General features: G+C 44.1%; 1 protein-coding gene across 1 annotated transcript in view; it reads left to right on the top strand.

Moving 5' to 3' along the window:
• Nucleotides 1–19,702, top strand: part of MYOM3 (myomesin 3) — a 49,619-nt gene that overhangs the window by 25,412 nt on the left and 4,505 nt on the right. Inside the window, exons 16-33 of the mRNA XM_065421656.1 lie at nucleotides 724–845; nucleotides 1,538–1,725; nucleotides 2,855–2,981; nucleotides 4,140–4,318; nucleotides 4,396–4,510; nucleotides 5,321–5,477; nucleotides 7,018–7,127; nucleotides 7,869–7,913; nucleotides 8,401–8,537; nucleotides 10,886–11,030; nucleotides 12,160–12,219; nucleotides 13,664–13,731; nucleotides 14,024–14,134; nucleotides 15,186–15,273; nucleotides 16,398–16,436; nucleotides 17,460–17,565; nucleotides 18,460–18,623; nucleotides 19,455–19,491. Of these exons, the coding sequence (XP_065277728.1) occupies nucleotides 724–845; nucleotides 1,538–1,725; nucleotides 2,855–2,981; nucleotides 4,140–4,318; nucleotides 4,396–4,510; nucleotides 5,321–5,477; nucleotides 7,018–7,127; nucleotides 7,869–7,913; nucleotides 8,401–8,537; nucleotides 10,886–11,030; nucleotides 12,160–12,219; nucleotides 13,664–13,731; nucleotides 14,024–14,134; nucleotides 15,186–15,273; nucleotides 16,398–16,436; nucleotides 17,460–17,565; nucleotides 18,460–18,623; nucleotides 19,455–19,491 (1,998 nt within the window). The remainder of the gene's footprint in view (nucleotides 1–723; nucleotides 846–1,537; nucleotides 1,726–2,854; nucleotides 2,982–4,139; nucleotides 4,319–4,395; nucleotides 4,511–5,320; nucleotides 5,478–7,017; nucleotides 7,128–7,868; nucleotides 7,914–8,400; nucleotides 8,538–10,885; nucleotides 11,031–12,159; nucleotides 12,220–13,663; nucleotides 13,732–14,023; nucleotides 14,135–15,185; nucleotides 15,274–16,397; nucleotides 16,437–17,459; nucleotides 17,566–18,459; nucleotides 18,624–19,454; nucleotides 19,492–19,702) is intronic.

Raw genomic sequence — 19,702 nt, 5'->3', positions numbered from 1 at the left:
CTATCCACTAGGCCACACTGCCTCAGAAAGTGCAATTTTGGACAGTGGGCAGGTATGGTCTGAAATAGATGCTTCTCGGGGAATGCGTTTTAGGGGATGCTCAGCACATGCTCAGTCACCCCATGAGTAAAATGCACTGGTGCTCACAAAGGGCAGGTGGCATCAGAGCATAGATACCTGTCAGGCTGAAACTCAATGGGGCCGGATTCTCATTTACACAAAGGTCGCTTCACAGCAGTCTGGCAGCACAAAGAGATCTCAAAGTAAGTGTAAACTTTAAGTCCCCTTTCCATAGGCAGAGCAGTGTAAAGGGACCTTAGTGTGAATGAGACTCTGATCCAATAAGAAGAGCTAGGAGACAAGTCATTAAACACGCTCTCTTTCCAAGTTTGCCCTGGTGCAGAAGGCCTTCACTAAAGTGTCTTTTATCGGGTCCAGATGTTGAGAGGTACTGAATGTCCACAACTCCCATTGATTTCATTGGGAATAGAGGTGCCTAAAATCAGCTGAGTAACTCTCAAGATCTGACCCCTATTTACTGATTGTTCAATAGGTATCACTTGTGTGAGTCAATGCGCTTTAAGCTATAGGGGTAAATAACCACGTGACACAGAAATAAATTGTAGCACACTGATAAAATTATTGAAATGCCGTTTTTTTCCCAAAGGGCTCTTTGCCTTACTTTGAACAGCTATGTGCAAGCAAATTAATGATCTCTCATAGGTTTACTGTTCCAGGGCTCCAGCCTGGGAAGGAGTATGTATTTTGCGTGAAATCTGTCAATGAAGCAGGAGTGGGTGACAGCTCACCAGAATCTGACCCCATCATTGTGAGACCGGCTATCTGTAAGTATTGCATTGCACATGCACACGCACACATACAGAAAACTAGCTCCCTCATCAGAGTATCTTTTATGCACAGCTGGGTCTAGCCACTTGCAAATGATCCCACCCCTAGGCAGCTAGAGGTAGAGGGGGCTTCATTCTCTCCTGCCTTGCAGCTTGTCTCATCATTTGCACTTGTGCAAAGTGGCTGTAGAACGTTCTCGCTCTGATTTGTTAGTGTTTCACATTGCATTGAACGCATTTGGCACAGGTAAGTGACCACACAAAATGCAAGAGAGCAGAGAATCTGGTTCAGTATCTTCCACTTCTCCGGTGCAGACCCCATTAGTAGCCTCCCAGCAGTCACGTCATGCGCCGTCATCGTTCTCCATTATCTCACACTGCTGCCTTCACCCCACCCTCTCTTGCATCTGCCCTGCACCAGTTAAAACTATAAAGCTCTGAAACACCCAGGAGTTTTCCCACAATTTAAATGAAAATCAGGCCCATCTGAAGGCCCCTTTACATTGCCAGAGTAGTGTAAAGGGGCCTTAGTGCAAATGAAAATCAAGCCTGGTGTGAACATGCATGGCACAGATAAGCCACTCTAACTGATTCAACATCAACAGCTCTTTTCTGGATCGCCAGCAGGATCCCAAATCTATGTCATACAATATCTATTTTCCTCTCTCTCTCTTTGTCCTCACCATTAGCTCGTCCATCAGCCCCACGTGATTTTGCCCTGCTGAGCTGTGGGAAGAACGACATGACTATTGGGTGGAAAGCCCCAAAGCGCAAAGGAGGAGGAAAGATTCTGGGCTACTTCCTGGATCAGCATGATGCTGCTGAGCTAGACTGGCATGAAGTCAACACCAGACCTATGGCTCAACGAGTTTACAAGGTATTGATTTCATAATGCAATACTGCATTTCTGTGTGAGGCAGTGGAAGTGGTGGCTATATGAAGAGGTGAGCCATTTTCCTCCTCCAGCCTTGACCCTTCTGTAGCCCAGACTCCCTCCCCATCTTCTCTTTCCCTGTTCTTCATCCCAGACCTTTGAGTGTCCCCAGTAAGTCTGACAACTTCTCTGCTGGACCCTGGGGATGCAATTCAGTTCAAGTTTGTCCCACATTCTGATGCCCAGTGCATTCTCGGGCTGTTTGGAGAGTTCTGAGTAATACAAAGTTGCTGCTATTTCTAATTCTTCATAATTCAGCATCAAACGTGTCCCTTACTAATTATTCTACGGGGTTACTAAGAGCCTGTGAGGTCTCATTCCGGCTCAACAGAAAGAGCAATCAAGCCCTTTATGGCATGGGGTGTGGGGGCTACCACCCGAGGACCTAGGCCACACAGTAGGTCAGAGCTCAGCTGTGTGGACTGAAGAGCTTCCCTGTATGCAAGGTGTAGGATATCTGTTGCAGGCTGCGTGTGTTAGAGCAGAAAGCCAGGAGAAGCAGCTGTAAGTGTGACTTGAAGCGGAAGTAGAGGGACATGGCTCCTTGGGCACCGAGCTGGCAGGAGTGGCAGACCTAGGAATTTCTGAGCAAAGAAACGGCCTGCTGTGGTTTGTTCCTACTTTGTTCAGGGAAACAAGATGTAAATACCAGATTACACCAAGACTACACCTGACTTGTATCACTCATTCCTCCTCCTAACAGAAACAACCCTGCAAGACCCCAAATTTTGGCTAACCACTCGGGCCAAAGGGGCAACAGTATGTTTTAAGGGTATCTTAATTGGCAGGTTGCTCTTTTCTTTCCTAATACAATGTGTACGCAGGATGTTTTTAACAGATGCATTGAATTATCTACAAAAACTCTTTGTTAATAGGTTGGGAGGGGATTTTATAAGTCCTTTCCATGCCATCCTAAAAACATGCCCTTAAAGATCCATGCCCATGAGAGCAGGGGACTGGACTCGATGACTTCTCGAGGTCTCTTCCAGTCCTAGAATCTATGAATCCCAGTTACAAACACACTGTACAATACAAGGCTATGCTAATAATCTCTTTGTTTCTGACCTCAAAGGTTACCAACCTCAATGAAGGACATTTCTATGAGTTCCGTGCTTGTGCGACTAACATGGCGGGAGTGGGGAAAGTATCTGAACTCAGTGACTTGTTCAAGTGTGAGGAATGGACGATGCCGCAGCCAGGTAAGGACAACATATCAGCAACAGCCAGAAAACAATTCCAGGGACATTAACTATCCCCCTTTCATAAGATAAACTGACTTACTCTTCTGTGATGATATGAGATTTTTGGAAAACTGTGGATTTGGTCGTATTGATGAGCTCCGGTAAGAACCCTGGATCCAAACACACCAAACTTTGGGGAAGTTTGGATCAGGAGCCATATTGTGATCTGCATAGCAGACAGAACCAGAAGCCCTGATCAGAGCTTGTGATAAATAAAGGGGAGGGAGGTAGCTCCTCTTGATGGACACCCAGCCAGCTGTTCTTTACTTGCTTTACAGGTAAAGCAAATAAAGAACAGCTCCCAAGACAGATTTTACAGCTAACTGGCTGGCTGGGTGTCCATCAAAGGGAGCTACCTCCTCCCTACCCCCCTTTATTTATCACAGAGTTCCTTCCACATTTTGGGAAGGCTGGGGTTGGAATCTGTGCCAGAATTTTTCAGCTTGGGCCCATCTCCCAGTCATGCAGGTGACTTGGGAATCTGAATCCCTTTCACTAAAATGTTAGCGTACATGTCACCAGGCAAGGAGATACAAACCGTGCTGGTCCTGGAGAAGCACCTCATACCTCATGCACAGAGGGGCAGCTCCATATGGCCCGTTACCTTTGGGCCCTCTGTTTCCTGGGACCGTATTAAAGGAACACAGGAAAAAGAAAAGTCATCTGCTACAAAATAAAGCAGGCACCTCAGGCGCTGAGATCTCTTCCTCAGAGCACGAGAAGAAGCTCTATGGGACAGGGATCATCTTTTTGTTCTGTTTGTACAGCTGGTCCATGACGGTGCTACAGTAATACAGATAATAAAGAAGAAGAAGGATCATTGCTACACTATGCCATGTAGCCAGTTGAGAGCCCTATGCTCTGGAATCCTGTTGCCAGAGAATGGGAAACCCTGATGCACTATGTAAACCTCTCTGTATGTTACATCATTATAAACAACGTTAAATAGGACAACGTGGCCACTTTCATACAAATCCTGCTGGAGGAAGGACCTCTTCTGAGCCCACCATTCATTCGTTGCCCTCAACCCTGCGATCTGAGGCTCACACCAGAGGCACGTTACTGCATCATCTGTTCTGATGTCCCTATTTGACAGTCTACCCTTCTTCCAAACAGGCCCCCCCTATGATGTGAGGTTCACCGAGGTGCGGGACGCAAACCTGATGCTGCACTGGGAAGCGCCGTTGTATACAGGAGCAGGTCCAGTCACTGGATATTACATTGATGTCTGCGAAGAAGGGTCAGAGGAATGGAAGCAACTAAATAAGCAGCCGACAGCCAGCACCCATATGAGGGTTTGTATATAAGCCTAGCAGGCAAGCATTCCTTATTATTTAGCATGGTGTTAATTTGTTACATTGGGTTTCTGCAGGTTTCTGACCTGGAGATGGGGAAATGCTACATTTTCCGAGTACGGGCATTGAACAAAGCAGGGATTGGTCCACCTTCCATCCCCTCAGATCCTGTGGTGGTTGAAATCAAACCAGGTATGAGCCTAAGAGTGAACAAATAAAACAGAAAATATCATAATGCCACTATATAAATCCATGGTATGCCCACACCTTGAATACTGCATGTGGTTCTGGTCACCATAATCTCAAAAAAGATATATTAGAATTGGAAAAGGTGCAGAGAAGTCAACAAAAATGATTAGGGGTGTGGAATACAGCTTCCATAGGAATAGATTAAAAATACTGGGACTGTTCATCTTAGAAAAGAGACAAGTAAGGGGAATATATGATAGAGGTCTATAAAATCATGAAAGTGGAGAAAGTGAATAAAAAAGTGTTACTTACTCCCTCACATAACACAAGAACTAGGGGGTCACCCAAAGAAATTAATAGGCAGCAGGTTTAAAACAAAAAAAGAAAGTACTTCTTCACACAATGTGTGGAACTCATTGCCATGGGATGTTGTGAAAGCCAAAAGTTTAGCTGGGTTCAAAAAAGAATTAGATAAGTTCCTGAAGGATAGGTCCACCAATGGCTATTAGCCAAGATGGTCAGGGACCCCATGCTCTGGGTATCCCTAAAGCTCCAAATGCTAGAAGCTGGAACTGGATGACAGGGGATAGGTCATTGAAAACTGCCCTGTTCTGTTCATTCCCTCTGAAGCATCTGGCACTGGCCACTGTCAGAAGACAGGATACTGGGCTAGATGGACTGTTGGTCTGACTCAGTATGGCCATTATGTTCTTATTTAACAACCTCCCTTGGAAGCCTATCCCAGTGCTTAACTATCTTTATAATTAGAAAGTTTTTTCCTAATGTTTCCAAAATTTTGTTTCTCTTATGCAGGCATAAATGAGATTGAACTGGGAGTGGACAAAGAGGGCTTTCTTTACATGGCCTTTGAAACTCCTGATATGTGTGACTCTTCTGAATTTATCTGGTCAAAGGATTATGAGGGACCTCCAGATCCTAATCGAGTCAGAACTGAAGATAAAGGCAACAAGTAAGTGGGCAGGGCACATTGGGAAAATGAGCATTGGAAGGTGGGGCAGATGGCTGTTTACACACTAAACCTGGGAAAAACATCAAGACAAAATATTTTCCAGAGAAACCATGGAAAGCAAAGCTTTCAACCCCCCAACCCAAACATTCAACCTCTCCATTAGAGATGGCTGAAGAACCAGTATGAAAAATGTAAGATCCTTCCTCTCGCCCTTCAAACCTCAGATAAACATTTGCACTTTTATGACACATCTGAAAATGAACCCAAACTCCCAATCTCATTAGGAACTCCAGACAACACTGCTGATGTTACACCAGGGATGAATTTGGCCCATTGCTTCTATTTCCCAAGCAAATCTGGACCACTGTCCTGACTTCCAAATGCAGAGGCCACGATGTGTGGAGCTCAGTTAGGCCTTGAGCATCACAGAAAGGAAGAATCAGAGTTGTTCTTTTGCTGAGGCTTTAAGACATTTTGGCTGTGCTACCCTGTACAAGTCTCGGCCGAGGTTCGGCCCTCAGCGGAGCTGTGGGGTATCCCACCGCCTCGCTCTGGTCCGCCATCAGTCCTGGTCCGGCAGTAGTGTGGCCCAGGCCCTAGGTCAGGGCGGGGCAGCAATCAAATAGTCAGGAACTCAGGCCCTTAAGCAGGGGCTGAGTCAATGAGCGAGAGGTCCCAGCCTCTCTAGGCCAGGGAAAGGGGGAGTCTGCCACCCAAGAAGTGGGTGGCAGGGGGGACTCAGGCCCTCCCACTCCACTGCGTCCCAGCCCAGGGCCCTAGCAGCGGCGGAAACTCGCTGCTGTCAGTGGGGATCCTGGCCGCAACACACTGACATAGGCTCTGGCAGTGTTGCAGCCAGACTGGGGTCGGCTGCCCCCGGGCTACTTCCACACTCCCCCTCGTAGGGTACCTGAGCCATACTAGTGTCCTCGGTGGTCTCCACCAGCATCGGTTCCTCCGGGTAGGTAGCGAAGGGTAGGTTTGGCTCCTCCTCGGGATAGCTGGAAAGGGGCCGGCTCGGCTCCTCCTCGGGGTAGCTGGAAAGGGGCAGGCTCGGCTCCTCCTCCGGGTAGCTGGAAAGGGGCAGGCTCGGCTCCTCCTCGGGGTAGCTGGAAAGGGGCAGGCTCGGCCAGTCCTCCTTGGGGTAACGGGCGAGGGGTAGGCTCGGCTGGCCTGGTGAGTCCTCAGGCTGGTCGCGGCCTGCTGCTGTCTCCCAAGCGGGAGCTCGGCCACAGACGTCTGCTCTCTCCGGCGGCTTGTTGTCCACTGAGCTCTGCAGGCGGGCTTTTATACTTCCGGGTCGGCGCCGTGACCTCTGAGGGGCGGGCGCCGGACCCGGTGGCTCCGCCTACGTTGGTGTTAGGGGAGGTTCGGCCCTCAGCGGGGCTGTGGGGTATCCCACCGCCTCGCTACATACACCCACTGTTGCATTCAAATTACTACATGTTTGCTCCTCTAGATTTACAAACTTTGTTGCATTCTTCTCTCAAATAACCCCATTTTAGACAGAACCCTAATGTGTTTCTTTTTCTTCTTTAAGATCTAAGCTCATACTGAAAAATGCATCAGAAAAGGATCTGGGGACATATTCAGTGGAGGTAACTGATGTAGATGATGAGATCTCTGCCAGCCATACTTTAACCCAGGAAGGTAAAAATCCATAATTACAAAAATCTTCCTGTGTGCTGTAATTTGTTAATTCCGAATGGCTGGGCAAAAGCTCTTCCCAGACCTTTAGGAGTTGAAGTGGTGCCATATAATAGCAACAGAAAGGAGATTTCCTATCCTTTAAATGACCAGATGTGACTGATTACTTCTACAGTATGAGAACTTGAAGGTCATGACATACGGCATCAGAAAGGAAATGTTCTCATAGCCTCAGGGCTTGGCTACACTTAAAATGCTGCAGTGCCACAGCCACTACCTACGACAACAGGAGAACCCCTCCCATCAGCGTAGCTAATCCACCTCCTTGAGAGGCAGTAGCTAGGTCGATAGAAGAATTCCTCTGTCGACCTAGTGCTGTCTACGTGGGGATTTAGATTGTTTTAACAACACTGCTCAGGGATGTGGATATTTCAAACATCTGGCCAACATAGATAAACCGACCTAATTTTCTAGTGTAGACTAGGCCTCAGAGTTTTGCATATTACCACAAAATTACTGTAATTTAGGCTTTTTTTTAAAGCTGTTTCTCTAACTGATGCCGTCAGCATTGGATATTATTTTCCCAGCTTCTTCTAATCCCTTCAGCTATGACTTGTTTTGTACCTGTTAAGGACTACTTGACCTGGATGATGAAGGGTCTGTTAACAAGATAAATTGATAATGAGTTTTGGTTTCAGTTTGGCTTTACTGATCTAAGTCCTGTGCTGTTCTTTGCATTTTCAGAACTGGACAATTTGCGGAAAATTAGTCATGAAATCAGAAACCCATGTAAGTTGAACTAGTGGCAACTGGCATTTGGGACCAGCATACACAGACTTTCCTGGGAACTGTGGGAAGACTTTTGTGTGCCAGTGACCCTCGGAGCTATGACAGCAGGAGTTTGAGCTCTTGATAGGGCCAACCAAGCTGGACAGGTCAACGGGGGGGACCAGATGAAGAGCCATCCATTGGCCCTCCAGGCTGGGGGTTAAATAATAGGCCAACAACCTAGCCTCATATAAAGGCTAAGTTATGGAAAGACAATACGGTAGTCATTCCAGCAAAGAACATGATAGACAGGGTTGGAGGAGCCTTGTTCGTGCCCACAGTGACATCTGGTAGCACGGGAAGGATTCAGATTCAGATATAATGCATAGTAAGGGTGAAATCCTGACCTCATTGAGATCAATATCTAAACTCCGACTGATACACCAATTGGATCAGGATTTTATCCTAAATCCTCAACCTTGACCAGCCACATTCCCTCTCCTTCCAGTGATTGAGCTGATCTCTGGGTGGAACATCGATGTCCTTGAGAAAGGAGAAGTTCGTCTGTGGCTGGAGGTGGAAAAGCTGTCGCCAGAGGCAGAGCTGCATTTAATCTTCAACGGGAAGGAGCTTTCAAGCACTCCGGTACGTGTGTTGCTTCTAAACTCCCAATGTGTGCGTGACTTCCTCTGACCCGTCTTCACAATGGGCTAGACTGGCTCTATGAAACCAGAGCTCAGATGAGATCATTGATTCAGAAGCCATTGTTTCCCATCACGTATTTTTATGCTTCTTTTCGAAGACTCTGGGCTTGATTCCACACCGTGCCCCAGCAGAGCTCCAGTGGTCTGACAGAGAGCCAGTCACTGCTCCCAGATTCTCAGCTGTCAAGTCCCAGCATTAGTTAAAGCTGCTGATGTAACATCCCTTGGGCATCTTGTGCCAGCAGAGAACTGAGCATGACAGAACCTCACTCCACCCTGACCCCTTCCCATCCCCATTCCTGACACACACCCTACCTCCCCTTATGCTGAGAAGGGGGTTGGGAGCAGCGATGAAGAATATGTCACAGTCAGGCAGCAGAGCCACCTCTATCAGCTTTGCACTAGCAGACCTTCTCCCCGAACAGGGGGGCTCTCCAGGGGCAATCTCCAACCATTTTAAGTTCACTTTACATGGTAAGCGAGCTTGGTGCACCAAAGAATCCAATCCCCCATAAGAACATAAGAACATAAGAACATAAGAAAGGCCGTACTGGGTCAGACCAAAGGTCCATCTAGCCCAGTATCTGTCTACCGACAGTGGCCAATGCCAGGTGCCCCAGAGGGAGTGAACCTAACAGGCAATGATCAAGTGATCTCTCTCCTGCCATCCATCTCCATCCTCTGACGAACAGAGGCTAGGGACACCATTTTTACCCATCCTGGCTAATAGCCATTTATGGACTTAGCCACCATGAGTAATTTAGCCCTGGTCTGAACATGTGCTAAGAAATACTGTCTTTGCCAGTTAGATGAGGGGGAGGGTTAATGCTGCCCCTTCTGTCCTACCCAGCAAGCCTGGCTGGTTTGCACACCCGTCTTTGAGTTGGCTGTGTATAAATCTTCTGGCTTTTGAGAGCAGATGCATGCAACCCATTTCCAAATTGCAGACATTGAAAATAACATTGCATCATGTGTCACAAAGTACTCTTGCATTGTTGTACATTTAAAAGAACATATTAACCCCGTTTTGGCCCTCCCATCCCAGAACCTAATGCTATATATGGTTTAAAAAGTATTTACTCTGGTGGACTGGACGGTTCAGAATTAAGAAAAGGATAATGGAACTATTCACCTGTGGTTCAAATGCAGTCTAACAATGTCAAAATAACAAAGTCATGGGTGTTTTGTGATAGGCAAAACCTGAAGCCTCTCCTAGCCTTTGTTGCCATGTGTTCTCCAGAGACAGAAAGTGTCTAGCAACATTCTTTGAGGCTTTCCTTATGCAATCACTATCTTTTCTTGGCTGTATGATTTATGTGGTAATGCATGATTAAACAGTGCATGTCAAGCTCTTTGTATTGCTAATATTTGCTTGCAGCAAACAGGTTGGCCACGACTAATGATGACAGCTAACATTTTTGAAAGTCTGATGGATTTAAGGGGGTGTGTATATAAAAGTTCATGGTATATTATTGAGTGCACAGTGCCATGGGGTGGATGTGTTACCCTAACTACCTCCCAGAGGCATGACTACTTGCAACACATGGCTGCTGCTTTCAAGAGCACTTTTTCATTACATAAAAATCCATGTGATTGCACAGAATCCTGGCGAGTTGGAAGGTTTAATACGCAGCAAGGGAGAATCTATTGTACCATGTGTTACAGTGGAAACCTCTTAGGCTGTGTTCTCCGCAGAAACACCCTGCCACAAGCAGGTTCCCCTGCATTGATGTGCAAACCCAATACACAAATGCAAATGGACTTTTTAACAGAAAACAAAATTCATTTGGGAGTCAAATCCTGGACCATGATTACACCAGAGTAAGGGATGGCCATGGGGAGGGAGAGGGTTTGTTTGCCCCATTGTAGCCCTGGGTGTGTCTACACTGCAAAAAAAGGTACATTCTTAACGTGGGTTAAAATAGCAATGAAACCATGGAAACTCGACTTCTAACTTGGGTTAGCAACTCGAGTTCTACCCCAGGCTCCCTTGCAGGGTTTCACTTGAGCTGCTAACTCAAGTTAAGAACCATGCTGCCATGTCTTCACTGCTATTTTTACCCAAGTTAGCAAACTTGAGTTAAGAATACACCTTTTACAGGCAGTGCAGATATATCACAGGGAGCCAGGGGAAATATACCAGGGTGGCTCTACAGGTGTAAAGCGAAGCTAAGATCTGTAGCTCCAGCCAGGCTCTATGCTGAAGAAGCCATGGGGCCAGGATTTGGTGCTGGAATAATTTCCCTATGAAAAATGACCAATTTACCACCAATACTTTGTTTTACATAGACACATAAGATAAACTTTGACAGAGCAAACGGCCTCATAGAACTAATAATCCAGGACTTCTGTGATGACGACAAGGGGACATACACAGCCCAGCTGCAAGACGGAAAAGCTAAAAACCAGTTCACTCTGGCTCTCGTTGATGACAGTAAGTAGAGATTCAGGGCTTAATCCAAAGCCCGCTGAACTCAGTGGGAGTTTTTCTACTGACTTCAGTAGGTTTTGGATCGGACCCTTAGAGAGAGTGCCAGCTAATGACCACAAATGGTTTCCCACAGTTATATTGTGGGTAGTGATTGAAGGTATCAAGTATTTATTTTAATGCATTTATTCAATGGCCAGGAATCAGTCTTCCTGTAGAAACTATCTGAATGGCTCTTTAGCACAGATACAAGCCTTTGGTTTTACATCTGGAGTCCTGGATAATAATCTTTGGCCCTGATAGAGCATCACAGCCATGGATCTGTGTTCATATATTTTCTTCTTTATTTGCTGTATACACATAATTCCCTCACAACAAACTATGCATTGACACACAGAGCTTGATGGTGTGTACTGTGATGTTTAGTCATTTTATCTTATCATAACATTGGCCTGAAAATTCAAGGACTTTAACAACTAAATTTGAATAATAAAGAAACTGCAGTGAATAGAGAAAGTCCATATGGCTCTGTAAGGTGAACAGTAAGGTGAACAGATAGGCCCATATATGCTAATGTACAGAAACATTTTGGCTCTTTACGAACAGAAAGTTGCCGTTTTTCCAGTCTAAATTCTTCCCTAAATAATACTGTAGCTTTATTTGACAGTTCTCATTTTTAAACAGTTTGGCAATTGTTCTTAATCTTATTGGACTGAGTCTCTTGATGCCTGAAACTGTATTTCTAATACTTCTCCCTTGAAAAGTTGCAAATTCAAGGACTCAATCCTGTATTCTTTGCATACCCCAGAAAACTCCTATTTAAACCGATGGGAGCTTCCAATGCCTAAAGATCAGCTCTTAAAAGCAAATTCACTGTATTTTCTTGAAAATAAATATTACATTCTGAGCTGCTAGCAGCATGAAAGGCTAATAGAGCTGACCTTACCAAGGATTCTATACTGAAGAACTGAGTTTAACTGAGGCTGGAGAGATGACTCTTAGAGATACACTGTATGTGTTTTAGAGTAACATCCTTCCTGGTTAGGAATCTATACCATGTTACAGGGAGAGGGGTTGTAATAGTTGTTTCAATGACCTTTTGTTGACTCTGATCTGTCACTGTTTGTTCTTTCAGGTTTTGATAAAGTTGAGGCGGAGGCTGCTGCTAAGCGGAGAGACTGGAGGAGAAAGCAAGGTAAAATAGCCTCAAGGTCACTGACTTTGCCAGGACTGGTGAAAAGTTGGTGAAAGCTCAAACAAGGATATTCTACTGAGCACCCAAACAATAAGTGAAAAATAAATTGCTCTCTTCAGTATACTCTTATTTAAACTGCTTGCTGGACTAAGATAGAGCATTTTATTTTAGGTTACTGTTTTCTGGCTATTAAAAATCAAATCAAATCAAAGTTTGATTTGTTTTAATAGTTCAAGGCATGTGAACAGCTGTCTCTGGTAGAGGGCCCCTGAACCAACACCCTGACTCTGAACATGCCTGAGTTTCAGAAAAGGTCCAATCCAGATGGGACTCAGGGCCATCTCTATCTCCTGGTGGAAAGCAGAGAATGTGGAAATCTTCACTGTCAATGGGAGCAGTACATTCCCCTGTCTCCCTCCCCTCCCTTGTGGCTGATGTATGAATAATGAGTATAAAAAAGCCTTTTTCAGGGAAAAGAGTAGCTGATTCATAGATTCCAAGTCCAGAGAGACCTTTGTGATCATCTAGTCTGGCCTGCTGCATAACACAAGCTATATAGAACTTCCCCAAAATGATCCCTAGAGCAGATCTTGTAGAAAAACATCCAATCTTGATTTTAAAAGTGTCAGTGATGGGGAATCCACCACAACCCTTGATAAATTGTTCCAATAGTTAATTGCTCTCACCATTAAAAATTTACACTTTATTTCCGGTCTGAATTTGTCTAGCTTCAACTTCCAGATATTGGACCGAGTTATACCTTTCTCTGCTAGACTGAAGAGCCCATTATTAAATATTTGTTTCCCATGTAGGTACTTATAGACTGTGATCAAGTCACCCCTTAACCTTCTCTTTGTTAAGATAAACAGATTGAGCTCCTTCAGTCCATCACTGTAAAGCAGGTTTTCAAATCCTTTAGTCATTATCATGTCTCTTCTCTGAACCCTCTCCAATTAGTCAACATCCTTCTTGAATTGTGGGCACCAGAACCAGATTAAAAATGGACAGATCAATTTGCCTTTTAATTGGGCTCACAGATAGTTCATATCAGGAGAGCAGACTGGAATATATACACATTATCTATTCCATTGCCCTCCACCTGCAGAATATCCATAATCTTTCAATATTGACCTGACACTCTACCCAGTCACTAAATCAAAGGAATAATTGGAGAGCATAATCTACCAGCATATTAAGAAAAGACCTGTTAGTCACTATAAGAACTGTTGCCCTCAGGAACTTTTTTAAATGATACATCTAACATTATGGTGCCTACTGCATATAAAATACAAGTTCCATAAAATTGGAACATGGAAGAGTTAATACAAGGAGGACAGTGCTGCGATTTACCACTAGATGGAGCCATTGCATGGTATAATATTAAAAGCGGACCTGCAGGAAAGACCAGAAAGACTGTTTTTTTGTTTTGTTTTTTTACTTGTAGGTCCTCATTTTATAGAGAATTTGCAATGGAAGGTTACTGAGGATTGTGAAGTTCTGCTGACGTGCAAGGTAAGTATTACCATACAGTTGTTACTGTGTATAGTAGCATCCATCTATTGTTAATATATATGTGCATTTTAAGGAGACTGCATAAATAACGCCAGCTCTAACCAATTGATATTTGCCTACTGATAAAAGGCAAGATCCTGGAAGTAAATCCTAACAGCTGTGGAAAACAAGGGGGAAAGCGTCACCTAATACTGAGGGAATCCCCTGGGACAGCTGAAGTCTCATAATTAGAAAGATATCCTTGCATTCAAAAAGATCAGTATTCTGATTGCTAAATCTTTACTTCAAACAGGCAACAAACATGAAAAAAGATACCAACTTTAAATGGTTCTTGGATAAAAAAGCACGTTTGGATGGTCTGTATGATCCGCAGACTGGGGCTGGAACTCTTCGGATTAAAAAGGTGAAAAACATAATGCAACTTGGGGGCATTTGTGATATTATTTCAACATGCAATAAATGTGGGTAGATATTACTAAGATATTAATTAATTATTATTATTATTAGCATTTACTGTTTGTTTCTGGCAGTACCCACAGTGTGCTAGGCACTCTTCAAATACAGAAGAAAGCATGAAACAAAAACAAAGGCTGGAAGATAAAGCCAGAGAAATTCAAATTAGAAATAAGGCCCATATTTTTAACAGTGAGAGTGATAAGCCATTGTAACAAACTCCCAAGAAAAGTGGTGGATTCTCCTTCTCTTGAAGTCTTCAGATCAAGACTGGATGTTTTTCTGTGAGAGGCTTTGGTCAAACACAAGTTATTGGGCTCAATACAGGAGTAACTGGTTGAAATTATATGGCCTGTGATCTGCAGGAGCTCACTCTAGCTGATGTAATTGTCCTTTTGCCCTTAAAAATCAATGAATCCTTGACACACAGAGCATCAACAGGTGAATGAAGGGGGCTCTGTGGTAGAGTTAATGAACTAGAGTTTTGTCTACAAAAACAACAAGGAGTCTGGTGGCACCTTAAAGACTAACGGATTTATTTGGGCATAAGCTTTCGTGGGTAAAAACCTCACATACTGACACATGGAGAGCAGGGAGTTACTTCGCAAGTGGAGAACCAGTGTTGAGTTTTGTCTGTGCAGAGTTAGTTTAAATACTTCTTGGTCTCAGTTTTTCAATTTAATTTCAAATCAACAATTTCCATATAAAAAACCAGTATATTCATCAGTGTGAGTGGCAATCTCTGCTCAGATGAGACCCAGGACCATCAATACACATCACTCCTGCAGGTTGAGATTGATGTGTATCAGTACAGCTGTATAGGGGAAGCTTGCAAGGGGCTGCTTTCATTCTAGTCAATACTGTTGTTAACTCACCAAATTCACCCAAACGACAGGGGGAAATTCACCAGTACAGTACAAACAGAGCTCTGATCTCACCAGCCCCAAACTGTCCCATACTTTAGTGATCTGTGAAATTTCCATTTTAAAATATTTTGCCAGCTTACCAAAGAGGATAAAGGAATATACAAAGCGGCTGTTTCTGATGACCGAGGAGAAGACATTACTGAACTTGATCTCAGTAAGGAAGGTAGGATGATTTCATACTAATATGCAATATGTTACACTTTTATATATATGTGATCAGGCTTTCAATACGGCTTTAAAATTACACTTTCTACCTATTTTAAGTGTTTTCTATAGTACTCATTATTTTAATATATAAATGCTTCCCAATGTAATCAGGTCTACATTATGAGATCTCTAGTGGACTTTGAGAGTTTTCTACTCTTTTCTCTTCTCTGGTACAGAAGGCTATGTTATACCTTATACATGTATATTGTACATTTAAAGAATAAGAAGTATTTAAAAATGGGATTAGGATCAGAAAATGTACCAGGTACAAACAGCCCCTTTTTACTCACTATGGTCCTGATCCAAAGCCCACTGAAGTCAATGGATCAGATCCCATGGCTATTCCCTGCATGTGTCTCTGTCATATCTCAATTAATGATTGACATATGCAAGTTTTAACTCCTGCTAGCGCTGCAGATTCTCAAAAGAGAGGGAAGAGCAAACTGGGTACTGTTTTCCATTGTGCAGCCTCAACAAAACAGAGTTCTGATTGCAGAATCTTTAGTACCAATGATGTCAGATGCAAAAAGGACACTTTTACTTTCAACCCCCTGTTTTAATTTGCACTGCTGTGAATTCTTCTGGAAGTTAGAGAGGGCATAAATAATGACAATCCTCCCAATGTCTTCCATACAGTCATTTTTCAAACCATGACCGCGCTATAAAACCTCTCGAGCAGCGGGGACAGAAGGGGTGAAACTCAAAGGTGTTCTGAGCATTTAAACTCAGCAGGAATCAGGAGACTCTTTTCCGCAGGCTTTAAACTCTGCAATGTCATTTGGCATCTATCATTTAACCCTGATAGGTGAATTTGTATCCCATGTGAGATACATCACTGCATACGCTGAATGTTAAGGAAGCTGACAGCTTCTGAATAAAGTAAGATATGTCCAACATGTAGAAATAAATGAGTCAATGGCAAAAACTTTATAGCCAGTGAAGTTTACCAACAGGAAAACACAACAAAATAACTACCATACACTGTAGGTTTTATGATCTGAAGAGGCTGTTGGTGAATCAGATGCAAATTGCTAGCGAATGTATTTTATGGCTGATTGAAGCTTCTTCCTCTGTGTGTAGGGTTTGAAGACATTCTCAAAGAGCTCTGCAGGGTTAGTGGTAAGTCTGTTTCTCATCTGCTTCATACTGTAAAAATAATACTTAGCAGAGGTATGTAACTATTATCCCTATTGTACAGATGGGGAAACTGAGGCAGAGGGAGGCAAAGTGATTTGCCTATGGTGGGAGAAAGCTGGTCTCAGGGCTGGGATTGTCCTTTGTTCAGATCAAGAGGCCACTCCTTTCTCTCTGAAGTAAAACTCCTCTATGTTGTAAAGGTAGCCAATGGGGAAGTAAAGTGAATGGGGAACAGGAGGCATTTAGACTCTGCTGTGGGTTTAGGGGGATTTGGGGAATTGAAGTGTGGGGAGAACAGTCAGTAAACAGCTGGAAATGAGAGGAAGGGGAAGAGAAGTGAGCTGAAGGCAGGGCTGCTGCAGCGGGAGAGAGAGGAGTTAAATATATTCTACTCCTGTCTTTCACCTTAGAAACCTGATCCTCCCTGAAGGGCAGGAAATGTTCTCTCTTTGACTCTTGCTATGATTTGTTATTTCTGCCCAGACACCTGCATTTGTCACATTCTAACATCAAAGTGAGTTGAGACCTAAGTCTCTCTGGCCCTGTCTATAGTAGGGAATGTGCCCATTGCTGACAATGGGTGCAGCTGGCCTAGTGCTGAACAAACGTTAACAGCACGTGTAGACCAGAACAAAATCCCGTTCAGAAAGCATAGTTAAACCCTGCACAGAGCAGGCCTAGATGACGTGGTGGTAAAAATGTTATTCTACCCCCATCATTGGTGGCTGCCCCAATATTAGAACAATGGAAGGTGAATTTGAGAGAAGGCCCTAATGTGTCTATGGGACCTCCTATACTTAGGATCCAGGCCTCCAGGGAAGTATGCACATTTCTGCTGGGTGGAAGACGTAGAGCCTTCATGTGCTGGAACGCAGTCGCTTTCAGCTGCCCATGTTCTTCAAACTGGGTGAAACGTTAGGTTCTTTAAAAATATATATATATATAGCCAGTATATAGACTGGCTGGTCACCCAGTGAAATTCTAGTCTTTGAATTCTCTTCTTAGCCCTTTCTGCTAAACCTCTGAAAGTCCAGCCAACTGCAGAAGGCATCAGAATCTACAGTGAGGTGAAGTACTACTCAGACTACATGAAAACAACCTGGTATCACAAGTATGTACTTCAGATATGCTAGCAAGGCTCATAACATATGGACAGTCTGTATTATCTGCCATGGAAATTAAAGCGCATTGGCTGAGATCCTCCAAGTATTTAGGCGCCTAACGTCCACTGAAATCAATGGGAGTTAGGGGCCTAAATACCTTTGAGGATTGGGGCCCTTGTGCCCAAACCTGCACTCCTTGAAGACAATGGGGCATTCGTCTGAATGAAGATTGCAGGATTGGGGGGATAAGGGGTTTTACGTTCAACTGTCTCTTTACATTGAATCGCGTGTGGGAACTCGTCAGTTACCAATCATGTTCTATTTATTTTCTGCTGCACAAGTACTCCTGGGTGACGATTTCACTGGCGTGATAATGATACTATCAAATGACAGCTCAGCTACAGACATGGGAGGATGTATTTTTTTTAAGTACTTCATCTGTGCTGCTTTATACTTCTCTGCACGACCGCCTCACCCCACTCTGAAGAACTGAATGCCACTCCTGCTTCACATTTATACACCCTTTTATTTGAGCATATCAAAGTTCTTTCCCAACATTAGTTAATTTGGCCTCACAACACCCTTGCAGAATAGACCCATTTTCCAGATAGGCAAAATTTAGAGGTGAAGGGCCAAATTTTCAACGGTATTTAGGCTTAGGCACCCAGGGGCTTTTGAAAATCCCACTAGGTGCTTTTCTGCATGTTTAGTTGCCTAAATACCTTTCAGAATCCAGCCCTAAGAGACTTGCCCACAGTGAGTCTATGGCCATCAGGAATAGAACCCCAGTCCTAGCTCCCAGTCTCTTGTTCTAACCAATAGATCCTAGAAAGTCAGTTTAATCTCAAAACTTGTGCAATTTTACTTCAATGTTGTTAAAATGATATAATTTGTTTCCTTAGGGAGAAGCGACTAGAAAGTGGCGAGAGGTTGAAAAGCGGAAGTACAATGGACCAGATCTGGCTACACATACTGAACCCCATGGATTCGGATAAGGGAAAATATACCCTGGAAATATTTGATGGGAAAGATTCTCACAGACTGTCAACTGACTTGTCTGGGAAAGGTGAACTGGAGCAGAACATTTCTGTCTTAGGGAAGAGCTAAACACTTGCTACTTTCTGAGATTTCCCCCTCACTTGGGCCTTCAGGCTCCCCTCCCTCACGCTGAGATGGGGAGCACAGTAGAGGGGGAGCTCTGTGAAGAGCCATGGGGATGGTATGCTGTGAATTAGGAGGGGGAGTGGAGGGAAGTGCACAGAGGAGGGTGGTGTGCAGCATGGGGGGAGGGATAGCTTAGTGGTTTGAGCATTGGCCTGCTAAACCCAGGGTTGTGAGTTAGGGATCTGGGACCAAATCAGTACTTAGTCCTGCTAGTGAAGGCAGGGGGCTGGACTCAATCACCTTTCAGGGTCCCTTCCAGTTCTATGAGATAGGTATATCTGCATATATTATGGGCAAAGTAGCTAATGGCAGGAAGACTCCAACTCCCCTTAGGGATCATTACTGCCATGGGAGAGGTAGCTCCCAGAGAATAGGGCTGTCCTGAGAGATGACCCAAAATTGATTTGCTTCCCCCACAGACCCATGGGGTTTGCAGGAAGCATCCCTGCCCCTCTCTTGGAGGAGAGAATGTGACTCCCACTCTGCCACTGGGACCTCTCAGAGTTGTTCAGATTACTTTTCCCTTCCCTGGCGCTTCTCTGTGGGAAGGGAGCATCAGGGCCTTGATCTTTTAGCAGCACATAAATAGATCACATGTTTTCTTGAGGCAGCTATAAATACTGTTCTATGTGTGACTCTACATGTCCCTATTATCACACACGTTAGGTTAAATCTATTAAATAACAAACTGCAAACTACACTTTCTTCTTAAAATCTCTTTTATTCCTTGCAGCTTTCGAAGATGCAATGGCCGAACACCTAAGGCTAAAGTGAGTTTCTTCTCAAATACTTTCACATTTGAAACTGAACTAAATGTTTACGTTTAAAGCTGAACCACCTGGTTTATTTTTGTTAATAAATGAGACTCTGCAGCTTGGTTTTACCTCCACGTTGCACATCCCACTATGGAGATCCAATCCTGGCAGATTTCTCTTTACAAAGAGCCTTGGTAATGTGAAAATTGCTAAATGCAGGCAATTA

The sequence above is a fragment of the Emys orbicularis genome, chromosome 23 (genome assembly GCF_028017835.1).
Source record: "Emys orbicularis isolate rEmyOrb1 chromosome 23, rEmyOrb1.hap1, whole genome shotgun sequence".
NCBI classification, from domain to species: Eukaryota; Metazoa; Chordata; order Testudines; family Emydidae; genus Emys; species Emys orbicularis.
Note: the sequence above shows the minus strand (reverse complement) of the source record. Positions and strands in the feature narration are given on the sequence as shown.